This window comes from Haliotis rufescens, unplaced genomic scaffold (assembly GCF_023055435.1).
Source record: "Haliotis rufescens isolate VD_foot unplaced genomic scaffold, xgHalRufe1.0.p SCAF_4, whole genome shotgun sequence".
In the NCBI taxonomy this organism is placed as follows: domain Eukaryota; kingdom Metazoa; phylum Mollusca; class Gastropoda; order Lepetellida; family Haliotidae; genus Haliotis; species Haliotis rufescens.
In genome coordinates, this window is record NW_025964112.1 from 34,215,991 (window position 1) to 34,235,746 (window position 19,756).

At 43.2% G+C, this 19,756-nt stretch overlaps 3 protein-coding genes across 3 annotated transcripts in view; all 3 read right to left on the minus strand.

Moving 5' to 3' along the window:
* Positions 1–5,760: 5,760 nt before the first annotated feature.
* On the minus strand, positions 5,761–7,359 carry LOC125372335 (ribosome-binding protein 1-like). Its single transcript, XM_048381959.1, has one exon. The coding sequence runs from the start codon at positions 7,357–7,359 to the stop codon at positions 6,310–6,312; it is 1,050 nt and encodes a 349-aa protein (XP_048237916.1). The 3' UTR covers positions 5,761–6,309.
* Positions 7,066–8,567, minus strand: LOC125372336 (putative protein TPRXL). The gene has a single exon (XM_048381960.1). The coding sequence runs from the start codon at positions 8,553–8,555 to the stop codon at positions 7,746–7,748; it is 810 nt and encodes a 269-aa protein (XP_048237917.1). The 5' UTR covers positions 8,556–8,567; the 3' UTR covers positions 7,066–7,745.
* A 1,359-nt stretch (positions 8,568–9,926) lies between these two features.
* LOC124149874 overlaps positions 9,927–19,756 on the minus strand; it is an 89,535-nt gene continuing 79,705 nt past the window's right edge. Inside the window, exons 27-30 of the mRNA XM_046521705.2 lie at positions 17,610–17,751; positions 15,364–15,467; positions 14,401–14,529; positions 9,927–12,653 (exon numbers count right to left, since the gene is read on the minus strand). Coding sequence (XP_046377661.2) covers positions 12,214–12,653; positions 14,401–14,529; positions 15,364–15,467; positions 17,610–17,751 — 815 coding nt within the window. The 3' untranslated portion in view covers positions 9,927–12,213. The remainder of the gene's footprint in view (positions 12,654–14,400; positions 14,530–15,363; positions 15,468–17,609; positions 17,752–19,756) is intronic.

Sequence of the window (19,756 nt, forward strand, 5' to 3'; positions counted from 1 at the left end):
ACCCTCATTAACGGCATTTTATTACAAGTATTACAAGAACACAGTTATATAGAATACACTTTATTATTTAGTATCATTCTTCCGGACGATCCCTGGCGTTACCCGGACGCTTCCGGAAGTTTTCGCACGCTCCCGGACATTATTTAGGAGGGCCGACCAAATTCTAATGAATGCATCCCCATTTACAATGGACAGAGTAACAATTTCATCATCTTATGATAGGCTGCTTACATGTGTGCCACTACCAACTACAAATACAACAAATTTCATTACATTTGGTCAAAAGACGGCCACATTATGGTTTTTAATTGGGGTTAATATGGCTGCCATGGCATAGTTGGTTTCAACTTCAATTGTCCATTGGTTTCTGATGAGATGACCCCATGCTGCTGCTGCTGTCGACGGACACTGGACAAGCAAGTCAGGACATCAGCTCACTTGACTTTTAGTGAAGCATGCCAAGCTTCAGTTTCATTAGATCAGTAGTGTTTTAAGAGCAGGCGATGTTTAGAGGGAAAATTCTATTTCACACAATTGTTGTCAAATCATGGTCAAAATTCAAAATATTGCAAAAAAAGAGTAATTTGTTGACTACTTCTGACTACACACATACCAAACTCAATTCCATTTGAAGTAAAATGGCTGCATAATCGCCATAAAAGAGTTTGAAAAATGACTGCCATTGATTGAAACTTCTTGGGGTGTCATCATTTCTGGAGACATGCATGCAGTACAATGTTTTAGTATTAGAAGACCATTTTGACAGACAAAGGACAGACAGGCCACGACATGAGCTCATTTGACTTTTTAGTCAGGTGAGCTCCACAACATGCCTCAATAAGGAACATATGTTTTGAATCAAACTCAAGAAATACCAATTTTCATAACATTTTGAAATGGTACAACAATGCCCATAAATATGGTTGCTCGGGTGACCATATTAAAATCAGATTTGAAAGTCTTGGACACTTTTTCATTCATTTGGTTCACTGGTTTCTAAAGAGAATTGTTTTATGATGGACGATTCATGACGGGCAGGAGACAAACAGGATATGACGTGACTCAACTTTCAGTCAGGGGTGCTAAAACCGGTTATGTGAAGGTCTAAGGTCGTAGCTGAAACAAAAATAAAAATTATCCGAATGATATTAGCTCACTCATATGAATTTCAGTCTAAATATCTATAGAATTTTTTGTATTGTGACAGTTACTTAATTTTCTCATTCATCCCTTTGCAGTGTGATTATTAAGAAATGGTGAATCATGTTCATGCCATTTGTATAACATTCATTTGTATTTTCCCCATTGATATAACATAACATAACACATTGTTGGGTTGGATTGCTGTCTATGACAGACTAATCTTAAACCACAGACACTGCAACAGCTTGCTTGCGCTGAGTGAGTTAACCTTCCTCATTGTGTAATCTTCTCATTTCATTCATATTTATTAACAAAATCACAAAAGAATACAATCTAATTATACTTGTGAAGATCCAAGTTAGATATGGTCTTTAGCATTAATGCTTGTCGTAAAAGGCGACTATGTTACTTTGTCGTAAGAGACATCTAACGGGATCGGATGGTCAGAGGTGGGTGAAATGGGGCTTAACGTCGCGTCCAAGAATATTGGACTTATATAGTGACGTGCATGCACGTGTATGCGTGTGTGTGGCTGCTTGTACTAGTACGAACTGATGCCGATTTATAGTGCTAGCTCACTGAGATAACACGCCACAGTTTAACATGAATTCCCCACCCAGACACAGTATACTGACTCCGACCCGACCAGTCCTTGTTTTAGCCCCTTAATGCCGAGCGCCAGACAGGATAACAACAAGTACCATCTTTTAACGTATTTTGGTATGACGCGGTCGGTGATCAAGCCCCGGACCTTCCGCCCTCCGGGCGGACGCTCTACCATTAGACCACGGAGGCGGTATCGGATGGTCAGACTCAGTGACCTCATTTATGCATGTCATCGTATCCCAATGACGTAGTTCGATGCTCATGATATGAATCACTGGACTATCTGGCCCAGACTTGATTATTTATTATTTATTTATGACTGCAGTCATATAGATCGAATATTGCTGAATGCAGTGTTCAATAACAAACAAACATTTGTATCAAGACATGAATTATGATAATAAAGTAATAAACAAACAGCATAATGGCACCAGGAATGGCTCGTTATATCTTTTCAGTTTAAATTTTAACGCAGTACCTCTACCGGGTGTACTGGGTTTACCTCTACTGGGTATACAGGGTGTATCTCTACTGGATGTACCTCTACTGTATGTACTGGGTGTACCTCTACTGGGTGTACTGGGTGTATCTCTACTGGGTGTATCACTGTTGTGTATACCCCCACTGAGTGTACTGGGTGTATCGCTAATGGGTTACCTCTGCTGGGTGCACCTCTACTGGGTGTACTGGGTGTACCTCTGCTGGGTGTACCTCTACTGGGAATACTGCGTGTACCTCTACAGGGTGTACTGTGTGTATCTCTATTGGGTGTATCTCTAGTGGGTGTACCTCTCCTGGGTGTACCTCTACTGTGAGAACTTTTACTGGGTGTACTTAATGTAACTCTACAGGATGTATCTCTGCTTGGTGTACATGGTTTACCACTGCTGGGTGTACTGAGTGCATCTCGACTTGGTGTACCTCTACTGGGTGTAATGGATGTACGCCTATTGGGTGTATCACTGCTGGGTTTAACTCTAATGTGTCTACCTCTACTTGGTGCACATCTACTGGATGTACCTCTTCTTGGTGTATCTCTACTAGGTTCATCTATACTAGGTGTACGAGGTGTACCTCTACTGTGTTTACCTCTGCTGGGTGTACCTCTTCCTCTACTGGGTGTACTGGGTATATCACTACTGGGTGTACCTCTACTGATTGTACCACTACTGGGTGTATTGGGTGTACCTCTACTGGGTGTATCTCTACTGGGTGCACCTCTACTGGGTGTACCACTATGGGTGCACTGGGTGTACCGCTACTAGGTGTATCTCTACTGGGTGTATCTGTACAGGGTGTACTGGGTGTATCTCTTCTGGGTGTACCTCTACCGGGTGTATCACTGCTGTGAATACCTCTAATTGGTGTGGGGCAGTCAGACCCGGGTTCGATTCTCGACATAGGTACAATGTGTGAAGCCCATTTCTGGTGTTCCCCGCCGGGTCACGTCAGACCGACCAATGAAATGACTGACAGGAAGTCGACATTAGTAAATCAGAAAGCAGCTTTCTCATGCTTTACGGCACTCATGTCTAATTGGCAACTACGCTTCGAAACATATTTTGACAAATTCTCGATTAAAAAATTGAAACCTGAACAAAAGAATATTCTGGGATGGCTAATTGAAGGTCTAACTTGTGTGGATTCAGTCGTAAAGCCTGTAACTATCGTTCGGAATACCCCGTGTTAAAGATTTCGAGGCTGCATGATTAGGAATCACATTCCGACTGTCACTTTCATGATCTGGTAAGCGACGCTCTGATTGGTCGGATGAAAGGTCGTTCTGACGTGACCCCTAGTGGGATGTCCTCAGATTGCATAACAATACATGTGAGGATCAATTGTCATGGTTTGAACATCATGTGTCAGTCTCATTATGCCATGTCACCGTATGCAACAGAATTCTCGACTATGTGTAATATGACTTTCACCTCTCTTTAGATCACAGACATATACTGGCATATGGTCTCTCCAGGATGTACTTTACCTGCACCCCTTCCACCTCTCTTTATATCACAGACATATACTGGCATATGGTCTCTGTCTGGATACACTTTCATCTGCATCCCTTCCACCTCTCCCTAAGTCACAGTCATATACTGCCATATGGTCTCTCTCTGGATACACTTTCACCTGCATGCCTTCCACCTCTGGCTGCACCTCTACTGGGTGTACTGGGTGCACCTCTAATGGCTGCACCTCTACTGGGTGTACTGGGTGCACCTCTAATGGCTGCACCTCTACTGGGTGCACCTCTAATGGATGCACCTCTACTGGGTGTACTGGGTGTACCTCTACTGGCTGCACCTCTACTGGGTGTACTGGGTGCACCTCTAATGGCTGCACCTCTACTGGGTGTACTGGGTGCACCTCTAATGGCTGCACCTCTACTGGGTGCACCTCTAATGGATGCACCTCTACTGGGTGTACTGGGTGCACCTCTACTGGGTGTACCTCTCCTGGCTACACCTCTACTGGGTGTACTTGGTGCACCTCTTCTGGCTGCACCTCTACTGGCTGAACCTCTTCTGGCTGCACCTCTACTGGGTGCACCTCTCCTGGGTGCACCTCTACTGGGTGCACCTCTACTGGGTGCATCTCTACTGGGTGTACCTCTACTGGCTGCACCTCTACTGGGTGGACTGGGTGCACCTCTACTGGGTGTACCTCTACTGGGTGCACCTCTACTGGCTGTACCTCTACTGGCTGTACCTCTACTGGCTGCACCTCTACTGGGTGGACTGGGTGTACCTCTACTCGGTGAACCTCTACTCGGTGTACCTCTACTGGGTGCACCTCTACTGGGTGTACCTCTACTGGCTGCACCTCTACTGGCTGCACCTCTACTGGCTGCACCTCTACTGGGTGGACTGGGTGTACTGGGTGCACCTCTACTGGGTGGACTGGGTGGACTGGGTGCACCTCTACTGGCTGCACCTCTACTGGCTGCACCTCTACTGGGTGGACTGGGTGTACTGGGTGCACCTCTACTGGGTGGACTGGGTGGACTGGGTGCACCTCTACTGGGTGGACTGGGTGTACTGGGTGCACCTCTACTGGCTGCACCTCTACTGGGTGGACTGGGTGGACTGGGTGTACCTCTACTGGCTGCACCTCTACTGGCTGCACCTCTACTGGCTGCACCTCTACTGGGTGGACTGGGTGCACCTCTACTGGCTGCACCTCTACTGGGTGGACTGGGTGGACTGGGTGTTCCTCTACTGGCTTCACCTCTACTGGGTGGACTGGGTGTACTGGGTGCACCTCTACTGGGTGGACTGGGTGGACTGGGTGCACCTCTACTGGCTGCACCTCCACTGGCTGCACCTCTACTGGGTGTACCTCTACTGGTCGCACATCTACTGACTGCACCTCTACTGGGTGTACCTCTACTGGGTGCACCTCTACTGGGTGTACCTCTACTGGGCGCTTTTCTACTGAGTGTACTTGGTGCACCTCCACCGTGTGCACCTCTACTGGATGTACTGGGTGAATCTCTACTGTGTGTATAGGGTGTACTTGGTGCTCCTCTACTGGATGTATCTCTACTGGGTGCTCCTCTACTGGGTGTACTTGGTGTACTACTACTGTGTGACAGACATATACCGCTAATGGTCTTTGTCTTGATATACTGTCACCTGCACCCCTTCCACCTCTCCTTAAATCACAGTAATATACTGGTATATAGTCTCTCTGGATACACTTTCACCTGCATGCCTTCCACCTCTCCTTAGATCACAGTCATATACTGGCATATGGTCTTTGCTGGATGTAATGTCACCTGTACCCTTTCAAACTCTCATATAAATGGAAATATTGCTGAGTGCGGTGTTCAACAAGAAACAAACAAACAAACATAGTATCACGACATTGTTGTGATAATAAAGTATTAAATAAACAGCAATAAGGTTTCCAGGGGTGGCTAGTTTTATCCTTTCAGCTTAAATTATCAGTATCAGCAATAAACTTATAAACAGTCTGTACTGCAAAAGCACGAATGAAGACAACAGAGACCCAAAGAACTTTTATTGTACATGGAGCTAAACTATAAACAAAAAACTAGGGATTTCACAGTGCACAGACAAAGAAAAAACACATGTAGTGCAGAAAATTTATGTTTCTTATCCAATCAACCTAAATATCAATTTCTATGAAGCCAGATAAGTTTTTAATTCTTATATTTGTAAACTTTTCCAATATTGCTAATCCTGTTGGTTTATCACTGGATTGGTTTATCACTGCCGGGTGTACCTCTGCCGGGTGTACCTCTACCGGTTGCACCTCTACTGGGCGCAACTCTACTGGGTGCACCTCTACTGGGTGCACTTCAACTGGGTGTACCTCTACTGGGTGCACCTCTACTGGGTGTACCTCTACTGGGTGCACCTCTACTCGGTGTACCTCTACTGGGTACACCTAAACTGGGTGCACCTCTATGGATGGCCTGGGTGCACCTCTACTGGGCGCAACTCTACTGGGTGCACCTCTACTGGGTGCACTTCTACTGGGTGCACTTCAACTGGCTGCACCTCTACTGGGTGTACCTCTACTGGCTGCACCTCAACTGGGTGCACTTCTTCTGGGTGCACCTCTACTGGGTGTACCTCTACTGGGTGCACCTCTACTGGCTGCACTTCTAATGGCTGCACCTCTGCTGGGTGTACTGGGTGTACTGGGTGCACCTCTACTGGGTGTACCTCTACTGGCTACACCTCTACTGGGTGTACTTGGTGCACCTCTTCTGGCTGCACCTCTACTGGCTGAACCTCTTCTGGCTGCACCTCTACTGGCTGAACCTCTTCTGGCTGCACCTCTACTGGGTGTACTGGGTGCACCTCTACTGGGTGTACCTCTACTGGGTGCACCTCTACTGGCTGCACCTCTACTGGGTGCACCTCTACTGGGTGGCCTGAGTGCACCTCTACTGGGTGCACCTCTACTGGCTGTACCTCTACTGGGTGTACCTCTACTGGTCGCACATCTACTGGGTGCACCTCTACTGGGTGTACCTCTACTTGGTGTACCTGTACTGGGTGTACCTCTACTGGGTGTATCTCTACTGGGTGCACCTCTACTGGGTGTACCTCTACTGGGCGCTTCTCTACTGGGTGGACTGGGTGCACCTCTACTGGGTGCACCTCTACTGGCTGTACCTCCACTGGGTGTACCTCTACTGGTCGCACATCTACTGGGTGCACCTCTACTGGGTGTACCTCTACTTGGTGTACCTGTACTGGGTGTACCTCTACTGGGTGCACTTCTACTGGGTGCAACTCTACTGTGTGCACCTCTACTGGGTGTACCTCTACCGGGTGCACCTCTTCTTGGTGTACCTCTACTGGGTGCACCTCTACTGTGTGGACTGGGTGCACCTCTACTGGCTGCACATCTACTGTGTGTATCTACGGGCTGCACCTCTACTGGGTGTACAGGGTGTACCACTACTGGGTACATCTCTGTCTCTACTGTTTTTACCTCTGCTTGGTGTACCTCTACTGGGTGTACCTCTGGGTGTAATGGATGTACCTCTACTGGGTATACCCATACTAGGTGTACCTCGTCATGTGGTATAGATGTGTAAACATACCATGCATTATTAATAATTAACATTTACAAGTTCAGTCTTGGGTAATTTGCAGGAAGCTTCTGGTTGTTTAGATGACATAACAATACATGTGAGGATCAATTGTCATGGTTTGAACATCATGTGTGTAGTCTACAGATAGGATCAGCATGATCCTCTCATCATGTCATGTCATCGAGAACTTTTATTGTACATGGAGCTAAATTATTAACCATAACAAAGGAGTTAACAGTGCACAGACAAAGAAACAACACATGCAGCGCATAACATTTATGTTTATAACCTAATAAACCTAAATATCAATTTCTATCTTCCCTTGTACTGTGAAGCAAGATTCTTATATATGTCAACTTTTGTAATAATGTCTAATCTTGTTGGTTTATCACTGGGTGTATCACTTATGGATGCACCTCTATTTGGGTGTACTTCTACTGGATGAACCTCTACTGGGTGTACCTCTACTGGATGTACTGGGTGAGCCTCTACGGTGTGCACCTCTACTGGGTGTACTGGGTGTATCTCTACTGGGTGTACCTCTACTGGGTGTACCTCTACTGGTTGTACCTCTCCTCGGTATACTGGGTATACCACTACTGGGTGTACTGGGCGTACCACTACTTGGTGTACCTCTACTGGGTGTACTGGGCGTAACACTACTGGGTATATCTCTACCTATAATGGGTGTACCTATACTGGGTGTACCTCTCCTCGGTATACTGGGTTTACCACTACTGGGTGTACTGGGCGTACCACTACTTGGTGTACCTCTACTGGGTGTACTGGGCGTACCACTACTGGGTGTATCTCTACCTCTACTGGGTGTACCTCTGATTGATGTATCTCTACTGTGTTTACCTCTACTGGGTGTACCACTACTGGGTATATATCTACTTCTACTGGGTATACTGGGTGTACCACTACTGGGTGTATCTCTACTGGGTATACCACTACTGGGTGTACTGGAAGTACCACTACTGGGTGTACCTCTACTGGGCGTTCTGGGTGTACTACTGGTTGTACACATACTTGTTTTATCTCTACTGGGTGTACCACTACTGGGTGTATCTCTACTGGGTATACCACCACTGGGTATACCGGGTGTACCACTACTGGGTGTACCTCTACTGGATGTACCTCCACTGGGTGTACCTCTACTGGGTGTATCTCTACTGGGTGTGCCTCTACATGTGTAAACATACCATGCATTATTAATGATTAACATTTACAAGTTCAGTCTTAGGTAATTTGCAGGACGCTGGTTGTTTAGGTGACATAACAATACATGTGAGGATCAATTGTCATGGTTTGAACATCATGTGTGCAGTCTACAGATAGGATCAGCATGATCCTCTTATCATGTCATGTCTCCGTATGCATCAAAATTCCCGACAATGTGTAACATGACTTTTACCCTTCCACCTCTCCTTAGATCACAGACATGTACTGGCATATAGTCTCTGTCTTGTTGTACTTTACCTGCACCCCTTCCACCTCTCCTTAGATAACAGTCATATACTGGTATATGGTCTCTGCTGGAAGTAACGTCATCTGCACCCATTTCACCTCTCCTTAGATCACAGACATATATTGCCATATGGTCTCTGTCTTTATGTACTGTCACCTGTGCCCCTTCCACCTCTCCTTAGATCACATACATATACTGGTATATAGTCTCTGCTGGATGTAACGTCATCTGCACCCCTTTCATCTCTCCTTAGATCACAGACATATATTGCCAGATGGTCTCTGTCTGAATGTAACGTCATCTACACTTCTTCCACTTCTCCTTAGACCACAGTCATATACTGGCATATGGTCTCTGTCTTGATGTACTGTCACCTGTACCCCTTCCACCTCTCCTTAGATCACAGTAATATACTGGTATATAGTCTCTGTCTTGATGTACTGTCGCCTGTACCCCTTCCACCTCTCCTCAGATGACAGACATATGTTTCCATATGGTCTCTGTCTTGATGTACTGTCACCTGTACCCCTTCCACCTCTCCTTAGATGACAGACATATACCGCTAATGGTCTTTGTCTTGATATACTGTCACCTGCACCCCTTCCACCTCTCCTTAGATCACAGTAATATACTGGTATATAGTCTCTGCTGGATATACTGTCACCTGCACCCCTCCCACTCGCCTTAGATCACAGACATATACTGGCATATGGTCTCTGTCTCGATGTACTGTCACCATCATCCCTTCCACCTCTCCTTAGATCACAGTAATATACTGCTGGATGCACTGTCACCTGCACCCCTCCCACCTCTCCTTAGATCACAGACATATACTGCTGGATGTACTGTCACCATCAACCCTTCCACCTCTCCTTAGATCACAGTAATATACTGCTGGATGCACTGTCACCTGCACCCCTCCCACCTCTCCTTAGATAACAGACATATACTGGCATATTGTCTCTGCTGGATGTAACGTCATCTGCACCCCTTCCACCTCTCCAAAGATCACAGACATATACTGGCATATGGTCTCTGTCTTGATGTACTGTCACCTGCACCCCTCCCACCTCTCCTTAGATCACACTAATATACTGGCATATGGTCTCGGTCTGTATATACCGTCACCTGCACCCCTTCCACCTCTCCTCAGATGACAGACATATGTTTCCATATGGTCTCTGTCTTGATGTACTGTCACCTGTACCCCTTCCACCTCTCCTTAGATGACAGACATATACCGCTAATGGTCTTTGTCTTGATATACTGTCACCTGCACCCCTTCCACCTCTCCTTAGATCACAGTAATATACTGGTATATAGTCTCTGCTGGATATACTGTCACCTGCACCCCTCCCACCTCGCCTTAGATCACAGACATATACTGGCATATGGTCTCTGTCTCGATGTACTGTCACCATCATCCCTTCCACCTCTCCTTAGATCACAGTAATATACTGCTGGATGCACTGTCACCTGCACCCCTCCCACCTCTCCTTAGATAACAGACATATACTGGCATATTGTCTCTGCTGGATGTAACGTCACCTGCACCCCTTCCACCTCTCCCAAGATCACAGACATATACTGGCATATGGTCTCTGCTGGATGTACTTTCACCTACACCCCTTCCACCTCTCCCACTCACGGCTGAATCACCAGCACAAGGCAAAACATTCTCCATATGAAATGTTAATCAACACACCATGCACTAAAGCCATTGTCCTAAATCTGTCAGATGACAGGATTAGAATCAAAAGAAGTTTGCAGTTTTATGCAACAGCAAGATTCCAGCTATATCACAAGGACCTTTAAACAATCAAGTGCTGCATATAGAATATTCTGACCTGAAGTAAAAATAGTAAGCATTATGTTTAGAAACAATTAGATTTGTGAAATTGTTGAAATTTGAATGAGAATTAAACACGTCAAGCTCAGAGTGTTCTTCCTCAGTTCTTTATCTCTTATCCGGGTTTGTCCTTTCTTTTTCTTGTTCTCAATTATCCCTCACAAATTCATTTAAAAGTACAAATAGCATTCAATATAATACAATTTCAATGATGACTCCATGGGTGTTGATTGATACCCATCAAACATTGATTTTATACGCTAAATGGAGATATTGTGGTTTACCCAAGCAAGTCACAAAGTTGACAGTGACACAGCAGCTGACATTACAGAGAGCATGTGGAGGCTTTGAAAATATTGATTGTTAAATCCAATACACTGGTATTCCTTGTATACACAAGTATATCCATGTTGGGATGACTATATATAAATATCAATATCAGGGTTGGTAATAAAAACTTATACATGCTCTTGGTGTAAATGCTTTGTCAGGGAAAATGTAGAAAAACAAACCTGATCTATATTGGACATATTCAATGTAACAAGAAATCCTTCATCAACTTGGATTGAATTGTTTAACCCCATATATATTATTATTTATCACCAGCTCTCAATTTGTCAACATTCATCTACTACTCATTAATGTGTACATGCCAGTCAAAATGGACCAGCTCCAAAACAGGTTTGTACATGAACTTCCATTGTTGAAATGAGATGTATGCGGCCCCTTATTAAATGACCTCACCAATAGCCATCTGTATTCTTTTTTTTTAACCCTATAGTTGTCCAACGTAGTACAATTCAGTCCTACGCCTCTAGCTACCCTACTAAGAAGTTATAAGCACATTAAGTTTTATGATGTCATTTTGGGATTAAGGAAAAACATACCCAATGCAATGCAACTTTTTGAAAAAGAAGGTTCTTTGCTTCTAGCAACTTTAATAACTAGTAAAGCTTTATGGTGCCACTTTGCTAGCATTAATTTATTCTTTGTAATTGAAATGTCGAGTTCTTTCTTGTTACTTTGAGTTTGTTCTTGTTGCTTTGATTATTTACTCGTTATTTCAATTATTTTCTCGAAAAAAAGATATTTTCTCTTTACTATGAATATATTCTCGTTATTTCAAGTTTATCTAAAAACTCAAAATTTCAAGTTTCTTCTTATACCTTTTATTATTTTCTCATTATTTCAATTATTTCTCGAAATTTCAAGTTTTTTTAAAAAACAACAACAAATAATTGAAATAACAAGAAATTTTTGAAAAAAATATATGCTACCAAAATGGCATCATCAGGCTTTCGGAAATAACAAATTGGTTTACGATATTACTTCAAATTTGGGGAGACCTTGTGATGATTAAAATAGCAACTTATGCTGGTCATTAACATAATCTATATCTCACAAGATCGACAGGACACACAACAGAAAACCAATCCATGGTGGGCTACAAACTTATGTTTCACTTTTAGTTTCACTGCAAACATGTGGTGCAATTCTACTTACCACTGGGTCATTTTGTATGGCATTTTGATATGATTTTCAGTCCATTGAAATTTTGGCACAAACCTAAAATTGCCATTCGGCAGTAGAATTGATGCCACTCCGAAACATAACAAAATTCACATTGAATGGCCATGAGTCTTTGGCTACTAAGATCTGCTGCTCTCCAACTTTTGTTCCACTTCCCACCCTCAGGGTCTTGTCAGCCCATTGCAGCCAGACATGTTTAAAAGTAGTACAGTCAAGTATACTGATCTCCCTGTGAGCCAGGGTGACAGGAGGTCTGTTTGGCCAGATTTTCTTGATGGACATCTCTGTGACGTTTCCTCTTTTGAGACCAATGTCAATGCGATACAAGCGTCTGTTTGTCTCAGCCAGTGCCAGGAGTGCAGAATGACATGACTTCACCTTTAGCCGCAAGGTCATGCTTGGCGGCACAGAGAAGTCTGATGGTGATGGCTTCATCCAAGATTTGGCGTCAGATGTTTCAAGTCTCGTAGAAAAGTCTGAAAAGTGAAAGCATGTACTGACCAAATCTCTGAACAGTAAGATGAAGTAGTGAACATTAAAAGTAACTTCAGGCAATGGTTAAATGAGTAAATATGTTGCCAAAACACTCTTAAATATCTGGAACAATTATTTCCCCAAATAATTACAAGATATCCACACATCTAAAGAGAATGAAATCACCGATGGGATTTATTAGGTATTAGTGTTTAGTACAAACTTAATGACCTTGAACCAAAAAAATACTGCCATGGCAGTGTAGCTCACCTGCATATATAGTCAACAGTTTCAAAGGTCAACACAGATAAACACTTGAAAAGGTTTCTGTCTACAATAACTACTGAGGAAAAAAGTATCAAAAACTGTTATTGTAGAACGCTGTCATATATAACGGTTAAATTTACTTCACCAAAGACTTCTTGGATTTTTTAAAAGTTGGTTTACAACTTTTTGGCACTGCTGGATGTAACCTTAAGTTTGTTGAAAAAGAAAAACACTCTCAAATTTATATTTTGTCCATTGTGAAAAGATGTGGTCGATAGGCATAAAAAAAGAAATACGAATTGTCACTTCAGTGGTGATCCCATTGTGCCCCCTTCCGGAATTACCTGGGGACATCCTAGTTGCGGCAGGGTAGACTAGTGGTTAAAGTGTTTGCTCGTCATGCGGAATGCCCGGATTTGATTCCACAGCATGCAAGGCGTGTAGGGCTGTTATTTCATGAATATAAGTGGTTCAGATTCGGGAGTGTCAGCCCTGAATGCTGATAAGTGCCTGCAATGACGACCTGGTGGTTTGTTGAGGACTGTATGATCTATAGAAAATCCATCACATTGAAGAACTGAGATTAGGGCAGACCTGTATCCTTTGATGGTGCTGTGATGGAACTTGCTATCCAGGGTGCCATGGTACAAATCGATCTTAGTGCTAAGGTGATCGTAATTCTTATACATTAGTGTAGGCTTATGACCGTCATAGCGATAAGATTGTTTTGTACAACGGCACCCTGGTGAAGATAAAGCAGGAAATGCACGAACATGGGAATAGTTATAGGTACCATCCCAACTCTTAGTCATCTTTGCCATTTACAGAACTTGTCACATCTGTTGTTGTAGATGGTTGACAAATGGTCGCCAAGTGCCACTACTGCTGAGATTGATTTGGAGTAGCCAGAAACTTGCATCTTATGAGCGATATGATGATGATATCATTATGATGAAGACTGTGTTTACTGCCTTACATGAAGTATGATCAGGGTCTGTGGAGAAGATCTCGCATTCCAGTAGTTTGTCCAGGTGCCGCGAAAACAGTCTGGGAAACCATGGCCGAGCTTGCCACACCAGTGCCACGAGGATGATCAAGCAGGCTGTGTCCTCTATCTTCATTACGACTTTGTCTAAGAAAGACCATGGTGGGAAGGCATTTGCAAACATCCCCGTCCAGTCAAAGGATAACATTCCCACTCCGAGAACAAGTCAAGGTGAGTTGTGTCCCACACCGATATTGTCCAATGTAATATTTCCAGGCGAAGAAACCATTCCGTAGCCACTATCTTCCCTTTACATGATAAGCCGCCTGCCAAGATGTTGAGCTTCTACCAAGTATAATGACAAGATTTCGGCTGCATTCTAACTAAGTTTTTCCAAACGTTTGGTTTTGATGATTGTATTGCTTAAATGGGCTTACATTATCATACATTCAGCAGTTTTCAAACTGACTGGTTTATGAGGACGTATATTAACTTACCTTGTCTGCAGGTCCTATTGTCCTTTTGAAGTGTGGAGTCTGATACACAGAAGCAAATTCGTTTGGTTTGATTGATGGGGTAACACCCTTGACCACAGTCATTTCTCTTTGCACTGCATATATTAACAACTGTAAAGAAAAAGTATTTAAACATAAAGGTGAGTCAATTGTTAAGGTGAAAAAAACCTGATGTGCTGAGGTTAACTTTCATACTGGTTTGGACCAGAGCAGCCTGATGTTGGTTTAACTATGTTATAGGTGTAAGTTATCAAGGTGACATCTTCAAACAAGGCAGTTTAAGAGTTTTCTTTCTCAAGTCCTTGTCCTGGGGGCCAGGGGGGTTGACATTTACGTTTACGTTTGCTTGGCCACCATAATCAATTGTCAATAAAATGTGGGTGGACATATCTGCCTGCACAACAGACAAAAGAAGACGTTTAGTGTCAATGGGGACTGGTTATGGAAAACCGAACAATCAACAATGTCAGAATATTCATACAATTACTCTTGGCTGGTATGATGCTGTACACCTTTTATGTATGTATCATGATGAGAGCTGTGACGTCATCAAAGCTGGCGATGTGTGAGAGTGCAAACATGAGTTTTTCCCCAGAAATATCAAACAATAGTTACAATCGTTAACAATTCAAAGCTGAATCACATGAAGTATTACATACCTGACCTTTTATATTTGCATACTTATATAAAAAAAGACCCCAATTGCTGGCTTTATCCTGCTGAGAAACCTACCCTTTTCTTGAGTAATCAAATCTCTGCTGGTGTCCTTATGTCGATTACACTGAGTGTGTGCTACACCGAAGTGACAAAACTATCTTGGTACGAAGCATTATACCAACAGTATTTTATATCTCAATAAACCAAGCTCCTTTGTTCAAGGAAGTTATCATGCGTATGTTGATGCAATCTATCAAAGTTTATGGTGTCAATACAAACAACACTCACGGCTTGGATCATCCGTTGTGTTGACCAGTCGCACCCTTGTGACAGACAATGGCAGCACATATACAGCTGCCCTTGCACTCAGGTCAGAATTTACTCGCATCAGCCTGAAAACAATGGTAGTCAGTGTCATATAAGTAAGTATCCTTATAATGCATAGTGAATGAGGTATTTTACAATTGTATAACTACCCGACCCAACAAACACACATGTTAGGTTGATAAAAACATATGCCAGTAGTTCTGACATGTGTAGTAAGGCCTAACTGGCTTGACAGACATTTTGTAACAACAATACCGGCCAGGTACAGTCATAGTGTACCAACAATAATGGCCAGGTACAGTCATAGTGTAACAACAATAGTGGCCAGGTACAGACATAGTGTAACAACAATACTGGCCAGGTACAGACATAGTGTAACAACAATACTGGCCAGACACAGTCATTTTGTAACAACAATAGTGGCCAGGTACAGTCATATTGTAACAACAAAAGTGGCCAGGTACAGACATCAAGTATAAACAATAGTGGCCTCAAAATTATATAGTGGGAACAACAGCAGCCTGACAGTAATATAGTAACAACAATACTGGCCTGACAGGCATATACACTCTTCCAAAAAAGTAGAGGATCATGACATATAGATGTTATACCAAGTATTAGAACCAAGATAAGTGTTGACGACAAACAAACTATGCAAGAACGTTTGTCTGTAAAACGTAACACCAAAACACATCCGATAGTTTGCATGTGCGTAAGGTGTCATTCCTGACTTTGACTCTTTCAAGAAAGATCAAATAATCTCTAATGACCATTATTTCTGTCCATCTTATTGATGCTGCTTATCATACAGTTGTGATTTACTTGGTTTCAGTCATTGTTTGTGTTTGAACCAGCGATGCAGTGTCTATTAGCAGACTATGGAACAGGTACCACAAAACCCAAAACATGGACCATCGACCCTGTTCAGGACGTTCCAGGTCATTGACAAGAGTACCGGATCTAATGATCCCAAACCAGACTCTATGAAATCGAACTGAAACAGCGAATCAGGTTGCTGTAAACTTGGATCAGGCTACTGGAGAATTACAGGTCAGATGATTAGAACTCATCTACATGCAACACCTCTCCACCTGTTGAGCCGCCCGTTACAAATCGTCACACTGCCAACAGATGTCAATGGTGCACATAACATAAAAACTGGGGTAATCGCTGGTCATGTGTCATGTTTCCAGATGAGTCCTGAATCACTTTGCCCCTCCATGATACCTGTGGTCGTTTTCTGGTAAAGTCGAAACGAAGGTCAAGCCAATGTCAACCTGAGACCTCATGACACTTTTGGTGTTGGATCGGTAATGATGTAGGGTGGCATCAATATGACATATTGAGTAAGCAAGGGTCACTGGACAGTACTATTATGACAACATACTGACATCCTTTGTTGCCCCGTTTTCAAGGCACGTTGGTCAATGTTTTGTCTTTCAGTACGACAATGCCCATGTTTACAGTGCACAAATCATCAATGCTCACCTCCAGCAGCACAACATCCATAGAATGCCATGGCCAGCAATGAGACCTCACCTTTCCACCATTGAACACATCAGGGACATGACTGGGAGACATATGCATCAACGTCATAGGCTACCGACCACATTGGCGGAACTTGGAAGGCGCTGCACAAGGAGTGGGACAGACTCCCTCAAATCGCCATTGGGTGACTCATAAGCAGTATGCCTTGTCGAGTGAATGAATGTTTGACAAATTTGTTGCAGTTTTACGCACTACTGATCCAAAAACGTCAACTTTGAAATTTCCCATCTTACCCCTATCGTCCTTCAAGATTGTGGGAGGTCATAACATCTATGTGTAATGTGTTCCCACTTCGTTCATTATTATCATACAGCTATTACTAGAATCTAATATCTCTTACAATTCTGGAAATTTTAAGTAAATTTCAAGTATTCCCTACTAGTAACAACAATACTGGCCTGACACAGTCATATATTAACAACAATACTGGCCTGACACGGTCATATATTAACAACAATACGGGCCTGACACAGTCATATACTAAAAACAATACTGGCCAGACACAGTCATATATTAACAACAATACTGACCTGACACGGTCATATTGTAACAAAGATAGCATCCTGACAGAGGACTGATGAATATGTATCGTCATTTAACAGTACTCACACATTCACGTACTCACTATGCTGCATTATATCACACACAAATATACATACACTGCATTGCTGTCAACATAGAAATAATATTTGTCTGTGTAGCCAAATCTGGATGTGAAGTTAGTAGCCAAAGTCTGGGAAGTCGAACCATTGATGTATGCTGTCCTCAGTCTATTATAGCTTTGCCACATTATTCTGTTGTCTGAAGAACAAATAAGATCAATGGGAGATACAAAATACTCTCAATGAAACGAAAACAATAGGGGTAGAAATACCGTTTGTTACTACATGTAAAAATGAAATTCCTTAAAAATGCATTCACAATGTACAACAGATATCGTCTCAATCTCATCTTACCCTTAGTACCTTATACACTTATTTTTTACTTTAATTGTTAATTCCAATGAGATATTAGCAGTACATTTACTATCATTAAGGCATGTTTCAGCAAAAGCCTTCGTTTATCAACTAATGGATACCATGATCAATGGGGGGAAAAAGTTTTCACCTCCAAAGCGAAGTACAGTAGAACATGGATATAACGAACTATATACAAGGGACCGGAGAAATCAGTTCGTTATATACGTTGGTCGTTATAAACGTTTTCGCTGGGAAATGTCCGCCGTCTTGGCCAAAACAAAACACAATACACATGCACGTTTATACACGTTTCCTCCCGCATCTACCGGTGATTCAGTTTAAAAGTACCAAATGATACAACTTCAAGAAAAATTAATGCAATGGTCGGAAGAAATTGTATCTGAAATTAGTATTTTATCAGAATAATATATTCCAATATCACCGAAATTAATGTAAACATTATTGAATGCCATTTGTTTTACAGAATAGATGAGTCCAATCACATGGACAGGTAAGATCAACATAATGCAAGTTTAACAAGGTTGACTCGTCACCAGCAATTGTGTTGATTCGCCGCCATTGTGTTGATTCGCGTCTGATTGCCTACAGCCAATTGTCAGTGACGCTTGACACTGAGTGAGATTTCTCAGTTCGCTATACACGTCAAAAGTTCGTGGTAGATGGGCTTGTCGTGGTAGATAGGTTGCATAAAGCTTCCCAACAACAATTAGTTTCAGTTTCACAGTTGCAGTTTGCACTCCAAGCGAGCAACACCTCCCAAGCCAGCACAGAGCATTGCCTGATAGCCAGCCAAGGAGAAATCCATCATCGGTAATTATCACGTTATCCTTTCAGCCCTATTCACATACTCTTAAAATCACTCTCATCGTTTGTTTGTTTGTTGTTTAACGCCGAACCTAGCAATATTCCAGCTATAGGACAGCGGTCTGTAAATAATCGAGTCTTGGCCAAGCGAGCAACACTTCCCAAGCCAGCACAGAGCATTGCCTGATAGCCAGCCAAGGAAACTCCATCATCGGTAATTATCACGTTATCATTTCATCCTTATTCACCTACATCACTCTCACCGAATTAATCACAAAACCCCTAAATCCTTAAAAACAACAACACTCAACTCTTATAAGTAACCAACACCTTATCCTCCCCCATATCCCTAACACAGCTCGCACTCAATTCTACTCGCTACCCACGCCCACCACTCAAACACACCCTTTGACCCAACTCCTAAAAACAAAAAAAACAGCTAATCCCCCCTTCTTCTTAACACAACGCACGCTCTTTCCTACTCACCACCCACGCCCACCACTCACATACCTCCATTCCTTCGACTAAATATCTCCTAATCCCCGCTTTCATCTTGTCTCACCTAATCCCAGCCTTCCAGCAACAAAATAAATCTTTAATAATTAATCCATTTCACAAACCCTCCTACTAAAACCAACAACAAATAACCACCGCAACCTCCTCCGCCTCCTAAACACAACTCACCAAGTAAAAACAACAAACCAACTCACCTCCCCAAAACACTACTCCCACTCCACCACCACTCACCACAACACACGCTCTCCAACTCTCCAACACAACATCCAAACAACATGACTGACACCCGCAACGCCACACTCGCAGACATTCCAGCTCCTTACTCACCCACGCCTGCGGAAGCGCACAACACTTCCGGGAGGTCACTCGAAAACATCGTCCCGACCGAGTATGGCGAAAACACGACACACACCGCCCCCACCAAACCAGCTAACTCGCCACCTCAAAACACCAAAAAACGCAAACTTGACACATCCACTCCACCTCCATCGCCCACACCCTCCCCG